This window comes from Gossypium hirsutum, chromosome D11 (genome assembly GCF_007990345.1).
Source record: "Gossypium hirsutum isolate 1008001.06 chromosome D11, Gossypium_hirsutum_v2.1, whole genome shotgun sequence".
Lineage (NCBI taxonomy): Eukaryota > Viridiplantae > Streptophyta > Magnoliopsida > Malvales > Malvaceae > Gossypium > Gossypium hirsutum.
The window spans coordinates 52,778,612-52,801,212 of record NC_053447.1 but is presented as its reverse complement, the minus strand read 5'-3'; the positions used below and the strand labels follow the sequence as shown (position 1 = coordinate 52,801,212).

At 35.9% G+C, this 22,601-nt stretch overlaps 2 protein-coding genes and 1 pseudogene across 2 annotated transcripts; 1 reads left to right on the top strand and 2 right to left on the bottom strand.

The window, feature by feature from the left end:
* The first annotated feature begins 2 nt into the window (after positions 1-2).
* Positions 3-7,257, top strand: LOC107935236 (tubulin alpha-5 chain). The gene is made up of 5 exons (XM_016867808.2): positions 3-258; positions 678-892; positions 983-1,182; positions 6,051-6,559; positions 6,696-7,257. Exons 1-5 carry the CDS (start codon positions 146-148, stop codon positions 7,006-7,008), a joined length of 1,350 nt encoding a protein of 449 aa, XP_016723297.1. The 5' UTR covers positions 3-145; the 3' UTR covers positions 7,009-7,257.
* A 1,336-nt stretch (positions 7,258-8,593) lies between these two features.
* Positions 8,594-10,077, bottom strand: LOC107935228 (ethylene-responsive transcription factor ERN1-like; annotated as a pseudogene).
* An 812-nt stretch (positions 10,078-10,889) lies between these two features.
* LOC107935234 (importin-5) lies at positions 10,890-20,559 on the bottom strand. Its single transcript, XM_016867806.2, has 20 exons — positions 19,074-20,559; positions 18,545-18,748; positions 17,864-17,968; positions 17,338-17,403; positions 17,090-17,254; positions 16,045-16,119; positions 15,794-15,948; positions 15,290-15,425; positions 15,136-15,205; positions 14,915-15,042; positions 14,743-14,799; positions 13,583-13,768; positions 13,381-13,473; positions 13,100-13,185; positions 12,951-13,017; positions 12,801-12,867; positions 12,577-12,713; positions 11,636-11,727; positions 11,456-11,522; positions 10,890-11,370 (listed from the first exon to the last, which is right to left on the bottom strand). Exons 1-20 carry the CDS (start codon positions 20,316-20,318, stop codon positions 11,206-11,208), a joined length of 3,366 nt encoding a protein of 1,121 aa, XP_016723295.1. The 5' UTR covers positions 20,319-20,559; the 3' UTR covers positions 10,890-11,205.
* Between the last annotated feature and the right edge of the window lie 2,042 nt (positions 20,560-22,601).

The following is a 22,601-nucleotide window of genomic DNA, read 5'->3' as shown; positions in this document are numbered from 1 at the left end:
GCCCTTTAATTACCCCCCCCCCCACTTCATCTTTTTCTTACTTTTAACGTTCATTCATTCCTCTTCAAACTTTTCCTTCATAAGAGCGGGTTGAAGAAACACAAAGTATTGTTTCAAATTTGGGTTTTCGAAAACAAGGCAAAAGATGAGGGAAGTGATCAGCATTCATATTGGGCAAGCTGGAATTCAGGTTGGGAATGCTTGTTGGGAGCTTTACTGCCTTGAACATGGAATTGAACCTGATGGGATGATGCCTGGGTACGTTTTGGAACTGGCTTTTCTTCTTTCTTCTGGTAGAAACAGAAATTTCTTCTAATGAATTATGCTTCATGAAAATGGGGTTTTGGTATGAATTGAAGTAAAGCTATAGAATTCAACATAATTTTGTTATGTACTTATTGGATTTCCGCTTTATTTTTTCACTGTTTTATTGTTCTTTAATAAGCGATTATGAACAATTTGATCAAACTTCTTGCTCATGTGTCTTCACCTCATTAGCTTCCCTAATTCTTTGCTTATAGTGTTCAAATATATAATAGGAGTTCAATAGCAACCAATGCATGTCGGTGACTACTAATTTTTCAGTGAGATAATTTTCAGAGCCTAACAAAATTCTATAAATGGATCACCAATCATTTAATTTGAACCTAACAAAATTCTTTTGTGTTTGATTGCAGTGACACCTCTGTGGGTGCTTGCCATGATGCTTTCAATACCTTCTTTAGCGAGACCGGGTCCGGCAAGCATGTGCCGAGAGCTATATTTGTTGATCTAGAGCCCACTGTGATTGATGAAGTTAGATCTGGGGCTTTTAGACAACTCTTTCATCCAGAGCAGCTTATTTCTGGCAAGGAAGATGCTGCTAACAACTTTGCTAGAGGACATTATACAGGTACAACAATCTCTTCTGCTGTTCCTAAATAGCAGTTTTATTACATCTGGTCACTGGATTAAACTTCTTCGTTGATGTTGTCTGCTGCGGTTGGTAGGGAGATTGTGGATCTTTGCCTTGACCGAATAAGAAAATTGGCTGACAACTGTACTGGTCTGCAAGGATTTTTGGTATTCAATGCTGTTGGTGGTGGAACTGGTTCTGGTTTGGGTTCATTGCTTTTGGAGCGCTTTTCTGTTGACTATGGAAAGAAGTCAAAACTCGGCTTCACCATCTTCCCTTCTCCTCAGGTAATTCCCTGAACACTTTAGGGAAATGTATGAGATAATCTAGTTGCTTACTTTGTTAGACTAAATGGGAAGATTTGCTGTAAAAAAAAGAACAAAAAGAAACTCAATCAATAACACTTTATGAATTGTATACAAAAGACTCAATGAAAAATAAGAACTCAAGACACTTTTTTATTCACTGATTTACATCCTTTATATAGGCTGAAACTACAACAACTTTAGCTAAAAAATAGGATAACTCAGAAGCAAAATCACAATCAGATATTAAACTATGATTTTAGCTAACCATCCAACAAGTTTATTGAAACTAATTTGAATATTTCATCTACTGAAATGCCCAAGATTTTAGGTCACTAACTGAGTTGGTTGTGAACTTTAATACTCCCCCTCAACGCCAACTCCAAACCTTTTCACAATCCCAAGTTGTGAGCAAAACTTTTCCAACTTAGTTGTACTCAAGCCTTTTGTGAACAAGTTTGCAACCTGGTTATTAGTCTTGACATAGGACAACTCAATTTTTTCTTGTAACACCTTCTCCCTAACAAATGGTAGTGCACCTCCACATGTTTTGTCCTGCATGAAACACAGGATTTTCTGCTAAACGAATAGCTGACTGATTGTCACAATAGAGGGGTATTGCATAATCAACTTTTTGGTGCAAATCTTTCACAAGTTGCACTAACCATGTACTTTCTTGGGCTGCCATAGCTGTTGCTCTATATTCTGCCTCTGTTGTCGATAAGGACACGGTTGGCTGTCTTTTACTACACCAAGAAATTATCCCTGAACCAAACTTGAATACATAGCCAGTGGTTGATTGACGTGTATCGTGATCCCCTGCATAGTCAGCATCACAATAACCAACTAGTTTGCAAACCTCACATTTCTTATATAGAATACCATAATCAAGAGTACCCTTCACATATCTTAGAACTCGTCGAACTGCTTCCAAGTGTTGTTTCTTGGGATTCTGCGTATATTGACTCACTACCCAAACAATATAAGAAATATCAGGTCGAGTTAAAGTTAGGTAAATTACCTACAAGTTGCTGATACATCAACCTATCTTCCAAGTCTTTCCCTTCATGAGCACAAAACTTAGTGTTTGGTTCCACTGGTATAGTGATGGTCTTGCAATTGAGCATTCCAAATTTCTGCAACAAATCTTTTGTATATTTCTCTTGACAAAGAAACATGTCTTCTTTTGTATGATCAATTTCTAACCCCAAGAAGTGTTTAAGTTGGCCAAGTTCCTTCATTTGAAAGCAGACTGACAAGTTTTGTCGAACTTGGTGGATTTCTTCACTATCATCTCCAGTGATTATCAAATCGTCCACATACACCAACATTATTGCCAACTTCCCTTCACTAAACAGACTAGAATCTGCATGAGCCATAACATAACAAGCTTGAGTTAAAAATTCAGCAATCTTACCATACCATGCTCTCGGCGATTGTTTTAACCTATTTAACGCCTTCTTTAACTTGCAAACATAACTAGGATGAATTCCACTCTCAAATCTAATAAACTGATTCATGTAAATTTCACGATCTAGCTCTCCATGCAAAAAAGCGTTCTTCACATCCATTTGCCATAGCTTCCAATCTTTGCTAGCAGCAAGAGCCAAGAGAAGTCAAAACAATCTTTGCCACCGGACTAAACATCTCTTCATAGTCCAATCCATATTGTTGAGAAAATCCCCTTACAACTAACCGAGCCTTGTGCTTCTCAGCTGATCTATTAGAACGATACTTTATTTTATAAACCCATTTACAAGATATGGGTTTCGCATCTGGTGGACGTGGCACTAGCTCCCAAGTCTGGTTTTGTTCCAATGCAGCAATCTCTTCCTCTATTGCTTTTACCCACTCAGAATCTTGAGACGCTTCTTTATAAGTTGTTGGCTCGACCAAAGGTTTTTCCTCCGCTACAGCTACATTAGCATACTTTGGATTTTGCCTACGAAATCTGGTTGATCTTCTAAGTTGTGGCTGCGAAGTTTTTTCACCCTCGGGATTGATTTCGGCCTCCTACCTCTGATGAACACCATTTCGCCAAGGATTTGTTGTTGTCTCAACAACTTCATTGTCTCTAATTTCTTCATTAGCTACAGGACTTGGTTGCATATCAAGAAACTGCTCCTCTGTTTTCCCTTAGGGTTGATCTTTTTTTACTTTAGAATCTGACAACTTCACTTGTTATGGAGTCCACCAAGAAGAAGTTTCACCAAACACTACATTGCGTGATGTGTAGCATTTGTTAGTCATAGGGTCACAACACCTCTACCCTTTCCTTTGGTTATCATGTCCAACGAAGATAAACCGGATTGTTTTTTTATCGAACTTGCTCCTTAAATAACCTGGAATAAATACATAGCAAATACACCCAAAAACTCAAAAATGATCAACAGCAGGTTTAGTATCCCATAGTACCTCAACGGGTGAGATGAAACCAAGCTTTGGTGTTGGAAGTTTATTAATGACATGAGAAGCGGTCTTCGTACATCTGCCCAAAATATTCCAGGTATATTTTTTGCATGAAGCATACTCCGACACATCTCAGCAAGATGTCGATTCTTCCTCTTAGCAGTTCCGTTTTACTGTGGTGTGTTGGCACATGTGAATTGATGATGAATCTTGTTATTTCTTACATAGGTAGAAAACTCATCTGATGTGTACTCCCTGCCATTATCTGTGCGTAAGCATTGAATTTTTCTACTAACCTCTGCTTCAACTCCTTCTTTAAATTCGTTAAACTTGGCAAATGTCTCTGATTTTTCTTTCATAAAGAAAACCCACACATACCTTGAGAAATCATCAATAAAAGTAACCATATAGCGTATCCCACTAATTGAAGGTTGCTTGACACGCCCAAATACATCAGAATGAACTAGCTCTAACGGAGCCTTTGCTTTGTACTTAGATTCTTCATATGGCAACTGATGCGCCTTACCGAATTGACATCCTGCACAAACAGTACCATCTCGCACTTCAAGTTGAGGAAGACCCTTTAGCATTGACTTCATCATCATAACTTTCAGCTTGTGATAGCTGACGTGTCCAAGCCTTGCATGCCACAAATCTGTCATCTCATTATTCTTTGTTTTGTCCACATAAACAGTTTCTGTCGACATCACATAGACAGATTCCATTCTCTTCCCTTCCATGGTTGGTGTTCCTGAGACTTTTAACATTTTCGAATACCTTTACACCCTGTGGACTAAACAAAACATGGCGGCATACAGATGTTAATTGTGCCACAGATAATAAATTTTTCTTCATGCAAGGCACATGATAAACACCTTAAATTGACATTGGATAAGAACTAAATCGAGGTGCGATAGTCATTTTACCAACATGGGTGATAGGTAACCTCGAGTTGTTAGCCGTTACCACCACACGATTTCCTTTGTGCGCTGCAACATCTTGAAGCTTTTCTTGATCACTAGTCATATGATTAGAATAATCAGAGTCAACAATCCAGTCGTTCTTGTAGTCAATCTTCTAGGAAGTTGTTATTGCGAGTGTCAAGTCTTCTTCTTCCACAGCAAAGGATGCTTTAGCATCCCACTCACCATCACTTTGAACATCTCCTTTAGATGTCACTGCATTACTCTTAACAACTTTCTTCTTAGACCAACAGTCTTTGGCCATGTGACCATTTTTGCAGCAATTATAGCAATCACCATCAAACTTCTTCCTTTGGTTGAATCGATTGTTGTAGTTGCTACGCTTTTGAGTTTCTCCAAATTGAGAACTCCCATGATCACTTTCTAATTTTCCATCATTCTTTCTTGGTCTGCTTCTAACATTATACCTAGGTTTTTCTTTTCTCTTTCCACTAAAAAGCGCCACATCCTCAGTTTTGATTGAGACTCCACCCATTTGTTTTGCCAAAGCCTCTTGACCCGTCAACAGATTCTCAAAATCTGCAAGCGATGGTTGTGTTGGCCATCCTTGAATTGCAACAACAAAACTCCTGTACTCCGGTCTCAATTCATGAATGATGATTCTTCTTATTCTAGAATCCGCAATACGAGAACTAGAATCAAGTTCAGAAATCTCACGACATAAGGTTTTTACCTTAGTGAAGTACTGGTTGATTGCCAAATCTCCTTGCTTCATTGATAACAATTCATTCTCTAAGAGCTGCAGCCTTGTGTCATTTTTTCGTGAGAAAAGTTCTTCTAACTTGTCCCACGCCTGTTTTGGTGTGTCAGCATCTTTGATATGCTCTAACATTTCTTCCTCTACAGTGGTTTTAATTGCAAACATAGCCTTGCCTACACTGGCCTTCCACTTCTTTAAGTTGTTAGCTTCTTGAGGCAAAGGTGAAGGCACATCTCTGTTAACAATGTCCCACACATCTTGAGCCTACAAGTAAGACTTCATACATGTTGCCCATGTGTTGTAATTTTGGTTATTAAGCTTTTTTACTGCTCCAACAACTGAAAAATCAACCATGATTATCTTCATGAACCTGGCTCCGATACCACTTAGACTAAATGGGAAGATTTGTTGTAAAAAAAAAAAAAAACTCACTCAATAATACTTTATGAATTGTATACAAAAGACTCAATGAAAAAAGAACTCAAGACACTTTTTATTCACTGATTTACATCCTTTATATAGGCTGAAACTACAATAACTTTAGCTAAAAAATAAGATACCTCAGAAGCAAAATCACAATCAGATATTAAACCATGATTTTAACTAACCATTCAACAACTTTATTGAAACTAATTTGAATATTCCATCTGCTGATAAGCCCAAGATTTTAGGCCACTAACTGAGTTGGTGGTGAACTTTAACATGCTTTTCCCTATGCTTGTGCACAATTAACTGAACAATTATACCGAATTGTGCAGGTTTCTACTGCCGTTGTGGAACCTTACAATAGCGTGCTCTCAACTCATTCTCTCCTTGAACACACAGATGTGGCGGTGCTTCTTGACAATGAAGCTATATATGATATCTGTAGGAGATCCTTAGACATTGAAAGGCCGACTTATAACAACTTGAACCGATTGATATCCCAAATTATATCTTCTTTGACCACTTCATTGAGGTTTGATGGTGCCATAAATGTAGACATTACAGAGTTTCAGACTAACCTTGTGCCATATCCTCGTATCCATTTCATGCTTTCATCATATGCACCAGTAATCTCAGCTGCAAAGGCTTACCATGAGCAGCTATCGGTTCCCGAGATTACAAGTGCTGTTTTTGAACCCTCAAGCATGATGGCTAAATGTGATCCAAGGCATGGGAAGTACATGGCATGTTATTTAATGTACCGTGGAGACGTTGTACCCAAGGATGTCAATGCTGCTGTTGCTACCATCAAAACTAAGCGGACTGTTCAGTTTGTAGACTGGTTAGTAGACTTCTCTTGCATTTCAGTTCCATATAATTATGCACAAGCAATCTTATTAACATTACAACAAAAGAGTTTTCAAGGAGGAAAACTTAAATTTTGCCTTCTAAATGATTTTGGTGCATCATTTTTTCAGGTGTCCTACTGGTTTCAAGTGTGGTATCAACTATCAGCCACCCACAGTGGTACCAGGAGGTGATCTTGCTCGGGTGCAACGAGCAGTGTGTATGATCAGTAACAACACATCTGTGGCCGAGGTTTTCTCCCGAATTGACCACAAGTTTGATCTCATGTATGCCAACAGAGCCTTTGTTCACTGGTATGTAGGTGAGGGAATGGAGGAAGGTGAATTCTCCGAAGCCCGGGAAGATCTTGCTGCTCTTGAGAAAGACTACGAGGAAGTTGGGGCAGAAGGTGGTGAAGATGAAGAAGAACCAGAAGATTACTAGATCCATATTACATGAAATCAGCAGTCGCAGTCAATGGTCCACCATGTTCCTCAAAATCTCATTTTACTTCATCAGCCATATTTTTATTGCTGTAAACTAGTCTCCGTATTTCATTCCTTGAAATCTTTTTGTACCTTCACTGGCTCTATACCTTGAGTGGGTGTTTTAAGTATTGTTGTGAGAATGTATGCTTTCTGTCCACTTGAGATGTAACCTCTCCATGTCTAATAAAGCTTTAACGTTGTGCCATGACTTTGTGTTCGATTGAATTAAGTGTTGTTGTCAGACTCTTCATTTTTATTTAAATACTCATGTCAAACACGTATTCGAACATGAAAGCAATGATAAAATAAATTAAGCCTAGTCAGGTCTAACATTCACCCTGGATTCAAGTAGATTTTCTTAATATATAACCTGCAGAAGAACGTCCACAAAATATCTAGAATACAGTAATAAAAATGGTGTAAGTAGGTCCCATTGGAACACATTAATGATTTCTTTAAGATCATTTGATAATAGTATGGATAGAACCTTATCTGTTCTATCTCAATAGTTGGTAGCTAGCTGCCACTTGCCAGTATGGGTTATCTTGGTATGTCCTCATCCTCGAGCTAACCTGCTTGATTAAACAAAATAAATGCTCCTGATTCTTCTTTTTGTTCCTACATCAACATTATCTCGATTGGTTTAAAATATAGTCAGGGAACAGTTAGATAATGGACTTGGCAACAATTCAAGTTGCAACGGCAAAAACTAGAGACTAAAATAGTAATAAAGGTTTCCCATTCTTCTGTTTGATTAAATGTTTAAAATAAAGGTTTGTAATTGGAACTAGAAGCTTTTCATTCAAAGAAAATCAAGACTTCTTTAAGAAAGCATGTTAGCAAAGTTTCATCATTAGTCACAGAACTACGACAAAATTCTCAATTGTTGAGTCACTGAACTTTGATTGACTCAGGATCGCGATCACACAAGGGTGAGCTAACTTCAAAATCCTACTTCAGTTCGGATTACAGGCTGCAACTTGTCTCCATGAACCTAGAGCAGCTAGTAATAGCCAGTTAGCCATATAACAGTGGGTTTGTTCCTTTGTACACACCGTTTGTCACACTATGGGAGTGCTGAAGCTTGATAAATCATCAACAAGCTTTCCAAGGATCTTAATCCCTTCACATTCCAGCCTCAAAGTGTATCACTAATTTCAGGGGTAATGCAACTGTCATTAGTGATTCATTAAGAAGAAAGCATCTTTTCAGAGGATTTATTGTTAGAAAAGCACGCTCAAACATAATGAACTCAAAATTAATTCCCATTTGAATGTGATTAGATGCATTTAGAGATTCATTTTGCAATGATTTGAGACTGTTGTACCCGAACCACATTAAGTGGAGCATAGCATAGCATGGCTGTATTCTGTTTTTGGTTCCTAGGTTGATCATGATTATATAAAATAGGGAAAATCATCAACCTACCACCCTTTTAATTTTCAAGATCTCAAACTTCTACACAGATTCACCATTAGGCAACAAAACCCTTCTTGAGAATCTAATTGAAATATCTGAGCCCTATTTGGCATAGAAAAAAATGAAAGATATAAAGATCATCATTAAATCAGCATGATTTCACAGACTTTTTTATATTGAGAGATGGATAAGACCTTCCAAAGGAAAAGTTGACATTTTACAAGATGGAGATCATCTCTGATCCCTGGCTGTTATTTTGTCCTTGTGACCTACAATAACAAGCAATGAAACCTAAATCATCTACTCTCTTGATTTTACAAGGATAAATTGAAGCTAAGACCTATTGAAGATCATGTTTCAGAACTTGTAGGAAAACAAAGAGCATAGTGGTGGAAGATCCCACAAGGCTTCACCAGATTCATGGACAGTTTCTATACACTCTTGAACTCCATTCATTGCATAAAGTGAAGCTGATATTTGTCTTTCCACTTTCATCCTCTTGAATTCTGTTAACTCGGAGCCAGTTTCCTCTGGAAAATTCATGATTTCTTGTGTATAAAGAAACCTATTAAACCCTGTTTCACAGGTATAAGAAAAATCTGATTGAGAAGATGCACACTCTAATTCCCTTGTGCAATTGCTCATATCAGGTTTATATGCATCATCAAACAGCTGAGTATCTTGAACCATTTCAACAGGAGAAGAATTCTCATTGCTTAGGCCTCCGCCGCTATTACAACTACCGCTGCTAGTAGTAATACTACTGCTGGGGCTGGGGCTGGGGCTGAGGCTAGAACAGTTTGTTGTTTAGCTTCTTTTTTGGTGTTAAGAAGATTACGAATCCGAGAAGCAAGAGGAGAATCGAAGGAGACGTGAGTAACGAAGTTGGTGCGAGTATTGGAACCACGGAGAAGGCAAGCAGCTTCATCATAAGCTCTAGCAGCATCTTCAGCAGTGTCAAAGGTGCCAAGCCACATCCTGATATTTTTAGTTGTGTCTTTGATCTCAGCTACCCATTTACCAGAAGGTCTTTGTCTTACACCAACAAACTTGTTAACCTTATTGATCTTTTTATTTCTTCCCTTGAATTTGCTCCCCTTGCTAACAGGAATAACTGATTTTTGTTGTTGGAACTGGATTTCCATTGGTATAGAATTGAGAGGGGGCGGGGGGTTTAAAAGGTATCAATGGTGAAGAAGAAGAAGAAGGTGTATGCTACTACTTGGTTGATTGTCAATGAATAATGGGGGATTTATATGCTTAAAAGGAGGTCTGAGTTTTCTATAAGCGATTTAGCTAACCACCCAAGATTCTTTGTGTGTGTTTTCTTGTGTTTGTCTTATTTCAGGTACTTATGCTTGCTTTTGACTTTCACTGCAATGTCTTATGTGCCCCTTCTCCAACTTGTGATTTTTTAAAGCATTATAAAAAGGGGCCAATAAAAAGAAAATAAAAAAATTCTTGGAAGAGTTGGCAAAATTTTGTCTGTGATGGATTCATCCAAATTATTTAGGTTCATTTCAAGACAAAATCTACCTTTTCAAGGACAAGAACGTAATTTTTCAACCCAAGAACAATATATATTTTAAGACAAACCTCAAACTTAGGGTAAGGGAAAGGAGGTTGGTTAGTCCTTGTCTAGTTGTCCCCATTCTCTCCCAAGAGTCTCACCCTTTTAACCAAGTCAAAATTTAAGACAAATTTAAAAAAACAAATTTCAAGAGAGCCTCAAAGCTTGCCACTTGGAGGGGCTAGAGATAATCCCCTGGAATCTCAGATGAACACAAAAAAGTATGCTTCAAAAACCTATTGCTTACTTGACTCAGACAATTGCACCTACTCTTTAAATTACTCACCATTACCTCATAACAGACAAAACTATCAGTAGATTTTTTTATCTTATACAAGCCATCTTCGGATGTCATCGACAATAAAAATATACGTATATATATATATAAGACCTTGTCTTATTTCCATGAGAAATCCAAACAACCCTAATAATAAAAGTGGCCTTGAAAGGCATATCATGCAAGGTAACACAGTGCTACAGTACTGATTCATCATAGTTGGCTCACCAAAATTCCTTATAGGATTGGATGTTAGTTAAATTTCAACCCTCTCCAGAAGACCTTCTAACTGATCCCTAATATCTACCTGAATATAATTTTCTTGTGTTACTTAATTTGTTTCCCTCCAGGAATTGTAAACCTTCATTAAATTCTTGCTTTTGTTGCTGTTTATTTTAGTTTTGTGTTTATCCTTTGAAAGTCTGGTTTTAGATTTTCTCGATGCATGTCATAAAAAGATCACTGTTAATTTGCTGCATGTTTATTCAATGTTGTAGTAAATCTTAAATCTAAAGGAATGCGTTTAATGTTAGCTTGATGATGAAAATGATGCTGAAACCACCATTAACAATTTGAGAGAAAGGAAGGGACCAATTACAAGTCCCTTGTAGTATTATTATTATGCACTTCCTATACCAAAATTTTGCTATATTCAACCTTCAACCACCATACGCATTGGCCAAAACAGTGCCAAAAAAAAATTATAGAACATGTTATCAAAACAATAAATAAATAGGTGAAAACATTACTCACCAACAAAACCCTCACCACTTTCTACTTTTCTTTTACCTTCTATTATATAAAATCCATAATTGATTTTTTTTTTTTTAATTGTAGAAGGCTAAGAATACAGGAATCAGAAGCTTTCCTCATCAATGACACCATAACTAGGATGATAGAATTGATTGCAAAGCAAGCTGCTGCTGTGGCTGCAAGGATGACCAGGTTGATGCCAGTGTAGATGCAGGTAATGATTGCTGGAAGTGCCTTATCAGATTTATCATTCTACTAGCAGTTTGCTCTGTTGCCAGATCTTTACCAGCACATAAAACCTATATCATCAATATTTTCCTATAAATAATGATGGATAACGACCAAAAGGAACACAAAACACTTAAAATATGGTCAAGATGATACCTCTGCAAAAACAGAAACTATCTTAGGAAGATATTGATTGTTGGGCCCTAAAAGTTCCTGATCTGACCTGATAACAGATGCAATTGTTTTTAAAAATGCACGGCCAGGAAAAAAGGGACCAGACAAATGATCAGAGAAGCAAACTTTTCATAGAACGTTCCAATAACTCTTATAGCCTACCTTTCAACCATAGAACATAGCTGTTCGTGAACAATCTTGGCCTCAATCAGATCACCTTTTATCGGCAAGCAACTTAACCAAGCTGGGAGAATCTGCCAAACAGAAAGATCCATATTGTAAGAAAGTAGCTAGACTTATTATATCAACCTTGCTAACAGGACTCCGACAAGAAATGGCAATTTTCTGAGATAAAAGTGAGGTTACTACAAACATTTTTATTAGAAAGGGCAACAAATTGGGATTTGTAGAACCTGAAAGTAAATCCAATCTCTTACTTTGACTCAAAATAAGTAAATAACTGCTAAGGTATAAAAACAATCTCCTACAGAGTAGCTAGCTGCTATTTTCTTGATTCTATTATTATTGTCTTAACATAGCACACTACATCCAGAAACAAAGACCTTTTTTGTATGCTGCTAAATGAGTTGCATCGACAAACCATCAGTTTATAACAACCGCTTCAACCTCTTCTTCTCTCCTCTCTCTGGTATTCAGACTGTGGCCATGTAAAAGGCCACGTACTTTTAGCCAATGACTAGTAAGGTCATTGCTGTGAGCAAATCAATTTTTCCTGACGACTGAAAGGTCATGAATGCTTCAACTAAGCCCATAAATAGAAAGGCAGAACTCCAACTTTTTTCATCTTAGCTGGTTAACAAAATTCCTAGATTGAAATTTGGTTGAAACTGAAATCCAAGAAATGCATCCCCAGACAAAGACCAGCCACACATCACAATAGGGAATTGAAGGCACAAGACTAATGCAATGGAGATCATGAACCACGCTAGAAAATTTTCTCCAACATATCATAAATCTCAATTGTGACAAGTTCATATAGATATGGACATGAACCAGTCTAACATTGAAGTGCAAAGATTGAGCATGATAATGATTTCAACAAAAAGACGTACAGAAAAAGGATTATGCAATGACACAAGTACCTGAGCAGCATCTATACTATCCCGGTGAAATTGGCATATTTTTCCAAGAGCGGAAACAGCATTGTCATAAGCCATCACATTGTCCAAATGCAATGCATTAGGGTGTCTGATAACAGCATTCAGCCTGGAGAGGGCCTCTAAATAAAAAGAAAATATCATTTGATTAAACTAAGGAGACAATAACTTAAAAGGGAAAAAAAGTAGTGATGCAAGTGTGCAGCAACCTTGGATAAGAGGTTTGAACACCGATCCGCCAAACTCAGCACACAAGCCAACCCCAAAAGCAGCTGCCTGAAAAATGCAGCACATATATTCTCAACACAATCCAGATTGACTAAAGCACAAGACAACTGATAATAATTAGATAAAAAAACCTGTCGAACATCAGGGCTTTCATCATTGCATGCCTCCAAAAGGAAGGGAAGATATGTGTCATAATACCTGCCCAAAATATTCTGCATAAATATCTAAAAGGACTTCCAGAGTTGGAATTCTAATAATAGTTAAGCAGGGAAGTGCATACTTAAGAGCTGCCTCACGACAGTGCTCAGCAATATCATCAAATATACAGATAGCAACTCTCCTTTCTTCGGCTGTTTTATCCTTACCCTGTATAATCAGTAAATTTATCAGCCAGTTAATAGGCCTAACACCTCTGTTAATGCAGTAGTAACTCTATGTCTTTTTCTCCAAGAAAAGAGTAGAAAGGAAGCGAACAGTACTTAAATAAATTTAGAGCACTTACTCCACAAAACCAATTCACATACATGTAAATATGAGATATAATAAGGACAAAGAACTCACCCACATAGGGGTTATATAAGATGTAAGCTCCTGGAAGAAAGGCAAGAAGGATGCCTTGAATGTTTTGATCAAAGTTCCCAACAAATCACCAAGCTTGATTCAGAGAAGATACAAGGCAAACAAATATGAGAGCATTATAACCTAGTACCAAAATATATTTCATGAACTGATAACCAAAAATCTATTAGGAACACAAACATACTTGACCGAAAACTTCTTCTTCTTGCTCATTTTCCTCCTTAAGCATTTCACCTTCTTCTTCATCAAAGTCCTCAGCTTTGGCCCTCTCTGCTCTTTCTTGTTTTCTAGCTGAGCTAGCTGTGATTACCTGTTTAATCTCATCAACAATGCATTTTATTTGGCCCTCATCAAGAAATGGTCCACAAATCTGTCATATTGAGAAAGAGGCAATTACCATAAGCTCAACCTCCCAGAGCGAAGCAGAATTGAAGTAGTCAATGAAAGTCTAAGTTCAAAAGATCAGTATAATGCCATCCACAGTAATTGAGCAAACCACCATAAACACCAAAATGACGAAAGAGAGAAGAAATGAATCATACCAACTTATTTGTTTTCCAGCATTAAATGAGGCATAAGGTAGAATATCTATTCACATCACAAAGAAAAAATAACTTGTGCACTTGACATCACAAAAATCTAGAAAACAAGGCTAATATCACTAATTTGGTGCATTCATGATGTTTCAAACTATTATTTTCCACTTCACTTGATGGTTATTACTTATTACAACCAATCGTGTAACAGTGTTGGTGTTTCTTATTTTTCAGTTACCTAATTGTTTTGAAGTTTCATACCGCCGCTTCAGAACCATCAGTACCCAACACATCAAGCATTGCAATCACATTCCTATCGAGAATAAGTTATGCTATTCAGCATGCACAACATATTGAATTCAACAACAATAAGTAATTTCCAAATTGCTGAATCATTTTATCAATCAATTTATTCCTCTAAAGACTAGCATCTCCGGTAGCATGCACATAGAACAGCAAATATTAGAAGGAATAGAGAAAATTTTCATAACCTCAAAGAACCAGCTGGACGATTGATCATAGATGATGTTGAAGCATTTCAAAAAGGCAAAATTAACAGGCAAGTATAAGCCAACAGAGACTCATGGTAAAGGCCCAGAATATAAAACAACCTTTTAGTCATGATATCATCACAGGCATTACACTCATGCCAGCCAAAGTTTTACACGCAGTAAAAGACCCAGTAAAGAAATCAGAATGTTTAGGATCACAAAAGAATATTTTCCATAAATACACCAAAGTTCCACATAAAAGCACAAGAAATGTTAGCATATATGTAAATTCGTAGCAGATGATGGATGATGCTAACCTCTATGCATTCATTCAATGAATCCAACATGCTCCCACAAATTTCTACCTCGGGCTCCTGCAAGCAAATTAAAAAAATTATATATAAGCATACATGCCATTTCCAGAATAAATAGTAATCATGCATGTGTAACATCCAAGGACAAAATGATGACCCAAACCAAAAATATGACCTTGTGTAAAGCCTCCACCAAAGCTGGTATTATGTAATCCGTCAACTGCTTTATATATGTTCCATTTCGACCTTGAGCTTGCCCTTTCTCAACAGCTAGCTTAGCAGAACGTAACAGCTCCGGCATGGCTAAACAACATATACAGATACCATCAAGAATGCAGGTGAGACGATACAGGAAAAGAATGCAAAACCAAAAAGAGAAAAAGGACTAAGTCATACCTGAAACAGCTGCCTTCCTAACTTCTTCATGAAAATAAAATTTTAGAAGGGGAACTAAAGTCGTAGCAACCTGCATTTTTTCAAGCAGTTTAGTAACCAGCAACTTGGGCTCTCCTGCAAAGCTAAAAAAGAAAATGCCAAAAATAAAAGTAACCTGATCAATCCATGGGAAGAACCCTTCCTTCAACTCATCAGCATAACAACATAACATGTTGCAAGCTGTAGCTTTTTCTTCCAAAACACTCGTTTTGATCCCTATCCTTCTATCACCAAGAGTGATAGTCTCAATGCTGCAGCGAACAGAAAAAGCAGTAAATAAACACCTTAAACACTTTAAAGCTCAAAAGAAACATGGTAGTGAAGGAACTTAAAAGATATTGCAGCTGTTCAAGAAGAAAAGAGGAGCATTTAACTAAGACATCTTGAAATTTCTATAGATATCCTAGAAAGAGTTTTTGCAAGAGCAAGGCAAAATGCAGTCATATTACAGATATATGACAGGAAAATAGATATAGCTTTTACCACTTGAATATTAGATTAACAATCTTCTGTGCAAATAGCATAGGAGAAATGAGTAAAAAAAAAAATAAAAAGGCATCTAAACCAATACACTAAATTTAATAGTAAGACTTAAGACCATCCAGAACAAATTGCAAACCTTTCATCATCGTCATCATCAACATTAGCATCAGAATCAGCAGATGTGATTGTTACATCAGGCTTAAGCTGCGCAGATTGAAGCAGAGGGGGCATAACAACACTCATGTAAGGAAGAAAATCCTGTCCAAGGCACTTGCAAAGCCTGGCCCAAGCCTACCAAATCAAGGACCACCCAGAAAAGCAGTCAATACTTAGAAGACACTCTATCATTCAAGTATCAATATAGTTTCCTTAATTATCAGAGCAAACCTGCAACATGTAGCTCGTTGTTGGATCATCTGATTCCATTTGAGATACTTGCAATGACATCAAGACGTCCATAACCTTGCAGTGTAAAAGGAAATAGTTAGGCAACGAGAATCTGCACCGTGAGTTGCAAGAAATCCAATTGAATTTGGACACACAGAAACTATATGTTATTCACCAAGATCAAACTATAATTGATAACTTAATCCCAGCCCAAGAACTTCCTTGAAGAGAAATAGATAAAATCTTATCTACCCGAAAGTTTCGTCATGTGGCTTATTAGTTGTTATTGAGAAAAAATTATTCACACTCAATAGGGTCTAAAGTATTTTCTCCCAGATAATAGATCAATTTAGAAGTAATGGTCTACCAAAGAACATGAAAGAGTTACAAACTCCTATAGCTTGACAACAACCACCTACCATTTGAACATAGTGTCTAATGGTTCATAATCAATATTGGAAAAGGAAAAAGCCCATTGAATATTAGGAACTATTTGTAATTTTGTCTCTGCAGCTTCCTCAAAATTTATTCAGAAAACAGGATATTGAAGTAAAATATCTAGAATAAAATCCCTTGTTTCCAGTGTTCCAGAAGGTTGAAAGAGAAATATTAATATTTTTGAATTTTATAAACAAAATTGGAGAAGAAGAGTTTCCACTCCAATACTTCAAAGAATTTGGTATCCAGAATATTTCATTGAAGAGTACAAGTCAAAAGATAGAGATCCAAATCGAAAATCACTTTCCAAAAACTGAATGAGGCCTTAGTTTGAGAGACATACTAGGAACATAGAAGAAATTTAAAATTGAAGAAATTAGTATTAGAAAAATCAAGTATTATAGATGGAGAATAAGTGATTGGAAAATGAAAAAAAAATAATGAAAAACATTCAATTTCTAAGTGGTTGTCTTCACACAGCCTTGCTGTATGAGTCCTTTTATAAGATCGCTAAAATTGGTAACTCCTCCAAAAATAATACCATAAAGGATAAAATTGACAATCTGGATCTTAGCTACAAAAACCATACAAATTCATTACTCATTACCTGTTTAGCATCATCCCTAAATTTTTCCTTTCCAACAGCCATGCCAACCAAACTAATGCACTCCATAGCTTTGGCACGAAGCATACGATTAGATTTATCATTTGCATTAACCAAGATAGCTTTCAAGTAAGGCATCACAGCATCATAATATTTCTGGAATTGCTCCTGTTGTTAAGCATCCCATGTCAGATAAAATGCACTTAAATATATAGAGTAAATATGAAAATATTTCAGAAGCCTTTGAATACCTGAGATGAATCAGCAACTGATGCCAAAGCCGTCAAAGCACCCTCCTGGACCATTTGCTTCCCGTTCTGAAGAGCAAAAGAAGGTGAAGACAACAAGCTAAATAAAAGTCATAAATTGAAAAATACTCCAACCACAGAAGAGCATATGCAAGACAATATATTTATGCACCTTTTATAATGTATTCTAAACTAAACTCTTTTGTGATCTAAGGAAAATAAAAGCATGGCCAGATATAAACAAACAAATGATTATTGATAAACCTAAGGGCAAAAAATGGCATGAAAATCTACAAAAGCAGCATGTGACATGTCTATTTGACACATTGCAGAAGCACTTTCACGCAATCTTCTAAGCTTTCTCTCATTCAAAACCTGTCCGCTATTTTCAAAACAAAAAGCTCACCATCTTAAAGATATATACCATTCTGACTGCTAGGAATTACAAGTTCTTTAACAGGAAAGCAACCAGCAGAGAATGTGTTCTCCAAACCATATACTTCAACAGAAGTACAGAAAACATATATACCTGAAGCAGTACAAGAAGTTTGCTCACAATCCCATCCAGGTATGGAGTTAAGATGTCTGGGGTACAATTTTCACTGAAATTAAGTACTGCTGAAGCAGCATGGGCCTATATTTTACATGCAAAAAAAAAAAGAGAAGAAAATAAATAAGATTTTTTACATCTAAACAAAGAAACCAGATAATAAAGGCTGATGAAAGAAGATTACATATTGCTTCTGGAAGACATCACTATTTCTGGGGAACATTAAACAATATTTTGCTTCAAAAAAGATTCTAAATACACATATGTAATCATATATATTCTTCACCAGTTCATCTATCTTTTTTCCTTTTTCTTTCCAGGGGGGAAGAAAGTAGTAATAAAATTTTAAAATTGGGAAACATTTTGATCATATTTTGCTTCAAAAAAGATTTTGAATACACATATGCAAGTATATATGTGTATATATATATATATTCCTCATCTATCCTTTTTCCTTTCAAAGGGGGGGACACAATAGTAACAAAATTTTAAAATTTTAGTAGCATATTTTGTATGCCATTACTAGACATTAAAATAAATAAATTCATTTTAAATTAAATCAGTTGCTCTATTAATCCTAAATGATTTTAACTAAACAATAGAGTTAAACCCAGAAACACTTATTTAATCATTATAACATATTCATGATATTGGGGAAACCTGCACGCGAGGATTCTGGAAGTCATCCATGGCTCCAGCTAGTGCAGGCAACACTCTCTGATGATATTGAGTCTGCAACTCTGGGCCCAAGTCCGTAGACAACTGCCCAATGGCATTAATAGCAGCCCATCGAACACGAGGATGGGCATCGTGAAATGAATTCAAAATCATTGACACTACCTGTTCTAGATTTCTTATCATCACCTGGAAAGAAGAAGAAAAGAAAAGCAAAACCCGTTCAGAAACAATGAAGCATATTACAATTTAATCAAAATCTGCCCCATTGATCAAGGGACATAGATAAAGCAATTCTTTATCAAGTTAACCGCAGAACCTATATTAATTCAAATCCACACAAATTATAAATGCCACGTCTAGAATAAACAAAACATAAAAAATTAAGCTTCTAATAGTGTCTTATCATTATTATATAGGTAGCAAGAAGTGACATGCAAGCTCCAAATAGAATAAACATACACAGTGCATTAAATATGATCAAACTGTTAATTTGGAACTTCAAAATTCAAACCTTGGAACAACCCTCAGCAATCTGAGCAAGTGCAATGAGAGCAGCATGTCGTTTCTGCCACTCTGAAGCAGCCAAAAACACCGGAAACAATTCTGAAGCCACTGGTACAACAGTATTCCCTCCTAATGAAATCGACAATCTATCCAAACACTCCTGACCAACCCCATAATTACTTGTTTCCCCAGCATCCTCATCCTCACTCTCTGCATTATACCAATCCGGTTCATCTTCAATGTCCACCAATAGATTCATCAACACCCAAAATAACCTCCTTATGAATTGTGGTAACTTCCTCATCATCCCCGGAGCCCTCTCTCTCGCCTCTGCTAACGTAATTATAAATTCAATGGCTAAATGGCGTGTTCCTTCTTCTAAACTCTCCGCCTCAGCAATTTGTAACATCGATCCTACTACTTCCATTATTTGCCTCCTTAGAAACCTCGGCTCAGTCCCGGCTAACTCAATTAACAATTCCAAAGCCTCTTGAGCTGTGGCTTCTAATCCAGAGTTCAACGCCTCGGTCAACGTCTGCATCATCAACGGCAACAAATCTTGGAAAGCGTCCCGATCTTTGGGGTTTGAAATACATTGAATGAAACTGACTGAGGCGCTTAAAGCTGCGATTCGTACGTCGCAACTTGACGGATTTGATAAACAATTGAAGAAGACGGAATGGAGAGTGTTTAAATGAGGGATTAGGGTTTCCGTTGTTTCTCCGACGTTTTGAGCTAATCGAGAGAAAATCAAAAGAGCAGATTCTTCGAGGTTGGGATTCTTAGAATTCACACATTGGAAGAGGAATGGCAATAGTTCCGGCCAGCCTCTAGTAGCAACGACGGAAGAAGCGAGATCGGAAATTGTATCGCAGAGTTTTTTTACGTTAGCTTTTGATTGTTCTGTTTGGAGGGAGGATAAAAGCGAGGCTTTGATGGCGGCGCGTGTGGATTCAGCCAGGAGAGGAAAGAGAAAGGAGTAATCAGCGGCGGGAGTTAGGATTTTACGGAGGAGGACGGCAGAGAGGGCTCGGAGTTCGGGGCGAGGGGATGAGGATAAGACACGGGAGAGAGCGAGGGAGAGAGAGTCGGGGTGAGTTTGTTTGGCAAGGTGGAAGAGTGACTCGGCCTGGGAACGTTGGTCGTTGGAGGAAGACATGAGGTGGGAGATTAGGGTTTCGAAGTGAGTCGAATCGGGGCCCAAGATGTGGGCGAGTTGAGCGAGTTGGAGCTGAGTTTGATCGGTGGCCATGGGCGAGTTTCAGGGTTTTAGGAGATAGAATTTGTTTTTGTTATTTGGGGTTTTTTGTATTTGTGGCGCCTCCCCAATCCCAATATAACGAAAGGAAAGAAGAAATAAAGAAGAAGATACGAATTTTAAGGCAGGGTTTGCGAGAGCGAGTGCGAGTGTTTTAAACGAAACCAAAAGTTGTCGGTCCATTTCTTCTTCATGCCTCTCTACTCGTACACATTTTCATTTTACTCACTTTTCCTTTTAATTCCAAATATTCATTCTGATTTAATAATTAAATTTTATTTTATGAATTTTTTAAAATGTTCCCTCTACTCTTTTGAAATTTAAAATTTAGTCTCTATAATTTTGAGACATTAAGTCCTGTATTTTTTTAAATTTTAAATTCTTGGTCCTTTTGTCTAATTTTGTTCTTAAAGTTACGAACGTAGCAGTCAAAAATTGATCAAATAACCTATTTTTCATTTTTAAATAAAACATAAAAAATTAAATATATAATTCTTAAAAGAATTCAAAAATTTTGAAAAAAAAGAAATATTTAAAATTAAAAATATTAAAATTAATTTTAAATTTAAAAAAATTATGTTATTTACTCCTTAAATGGTAATAAGAGGTTTTCATGGGCCTTGTAATAGCCAAACCGATTCGCTTGACTCGTTTTTGAGACACACTTGGCTAGGGCTAGCTTGACTTGGCTCGTTTTATTGTTTAAAATGATAAAAATATAAAAATTTATATTGATAGTTTAGGTACCAAATTAGACATTTTTAAATTACAAGTACTATATTGGACATTTTATGAAATACATGTATAATAATAAAATACGTATTAATAATTCAGTTATCACATTGAACATTTCTAAATTACAAGTACTACATTGGACATTTCCAAATTACAAGTACCACATTGGATATTTTCGAAATAGAAGTACCATATTAAACATTTTATGAAAGTACAGTACCAAATGTGATATCATCCCTAATTTTATCGCACTTGCCAATTTTTAACTAAAAAAATCCAAAAGGTTTAAGAGATTTTTTTAAGGGCAGAGTAATTTGGATAATGAAGTGTAGCTTAGGTATCACTTTAAGAACCATTAGGAAAATTAGTATAATTTCAATACTATTTTGTGATTTAAACTTTTTTATTTTTTTATTTTTCATTTTTTTCTCACGTATTTGTCTCAATTCATTTGGATCCGATGCCTAAAAAGGATAATAAAATTTTTAATTTAGTAGTGTGATACATTAATATGGTATAATTAATAGAAGGGTCCATTCTTTTTAAAATTATATTTCAATCAGTCAACTTTCAAAAGTTACATAATAGTCACTAATATTATCGAATTGTTACATTTTTGTCACTTGTCCGTCTCTTAACGTGGCACGTTAATTTAAATATTTAATTACGAATTTGGTCCTTGAACTATAACTAAAATATCATTTTTCTTAAAAAATTCTTAACAATAATTCTAAAAAGAACTAACAAAATGTTAACAAACAAACAAATAAAGTATAAATTTTAATGTTTTTAATTATTTTATAATTTCTTTATTTGCTTGTTAAGATTTTTTTTAGTTCTTTTTAGAATTATTGTTAAGATTTAAAAAAAACAAAATGACATTTTTATTATAGTTTAGGGACCAAATTAGTAATTAACCATTTAAATTAGAGTGCCACATCAACCTTGTAACAGTAGTTAACAGACAAGTTATAAAAATGTAACAATTTGATAATTGTTATATAACTTTTGAAAGTTGGGTGACTAAAATACAATTTTAAATAAAGTTTAGGAACAATTAGATATAGTTTACCAAAAGAAATTAACTTCTAAATCTTAAGAAGCCAAAGTTCTAAAAATATTACCCACCAATCAGAATTTTTACAGAAAAATATCAAGTTCACATTAGAAAAAAAATTTACCATTATTATTTATGTAACTTTTAAAATTATCTAGTCCTTTTTAAAAATATTATTATTTCTCAAACATTTATAATGATTTTTTTACACTTAAATTATATAAAAAAAATATTTTAGTGGCGGTTTCTTTTTTTAGCTTCATTGACCTCTTCAACTTTTGATTTTTGTCCAATTATGTAGAATTACAGTAAATTAACATTGTTGATGAGAATGATTGATGCTGACATGACATCTAAATAACAATCTACATGTCTCAGTCATTAATTAATTTTTAAATTTAAAAATATTAAGTTTTCAAAAAAAAATTCTTAAAATTCAAAAATTATAATTTAAAAAATAAAAAATAGGTAAAATTTTTAAATTA

Coding starts and splice junctions, on each gene's coding strand:
- LOC107935236 (XM_016867808.2), top strand. CDS start 146: ATGAGGGAAGTGATCAGCATTCATATTGGGCAAGCTGGAATTCAGGTT. Junction 893..982: donor TGCTAGAGGACATTATACAG/GTACAACAATCT, acceptor TGTCTGCTGCGG/TTGGTAGGGAGATTGTGGAT. Junction 1,183..6,050: donor CCATCTTCCCTTCTCCTCAG/GTAATTCCCTGA, acceptor CGAATTGTGCAG/GTTTCTACTGCCGTTGTGGA.
- LOC107935234 (XM_016867806.2), bottom strand. CDS start 20,318: ATGGCCACCGATCAAACTCAGCTCCAACTCGCTCAACTCGCCCACATC. Junction 18,749..19,073: donor TTGCTGAGGGTTGTTCCAAG/GTTTGAATTTTG, acceptor TCTTCTTTCCAG/GTGATGATAAGAAATCTAGA. Junction 17,404..17,863: donor AACTTCTTGTACTGCTTCAG/GTATATATGTTT, acceptor TTTGCTCTTCAG/AACGGGAAGCAAATGGTCCA.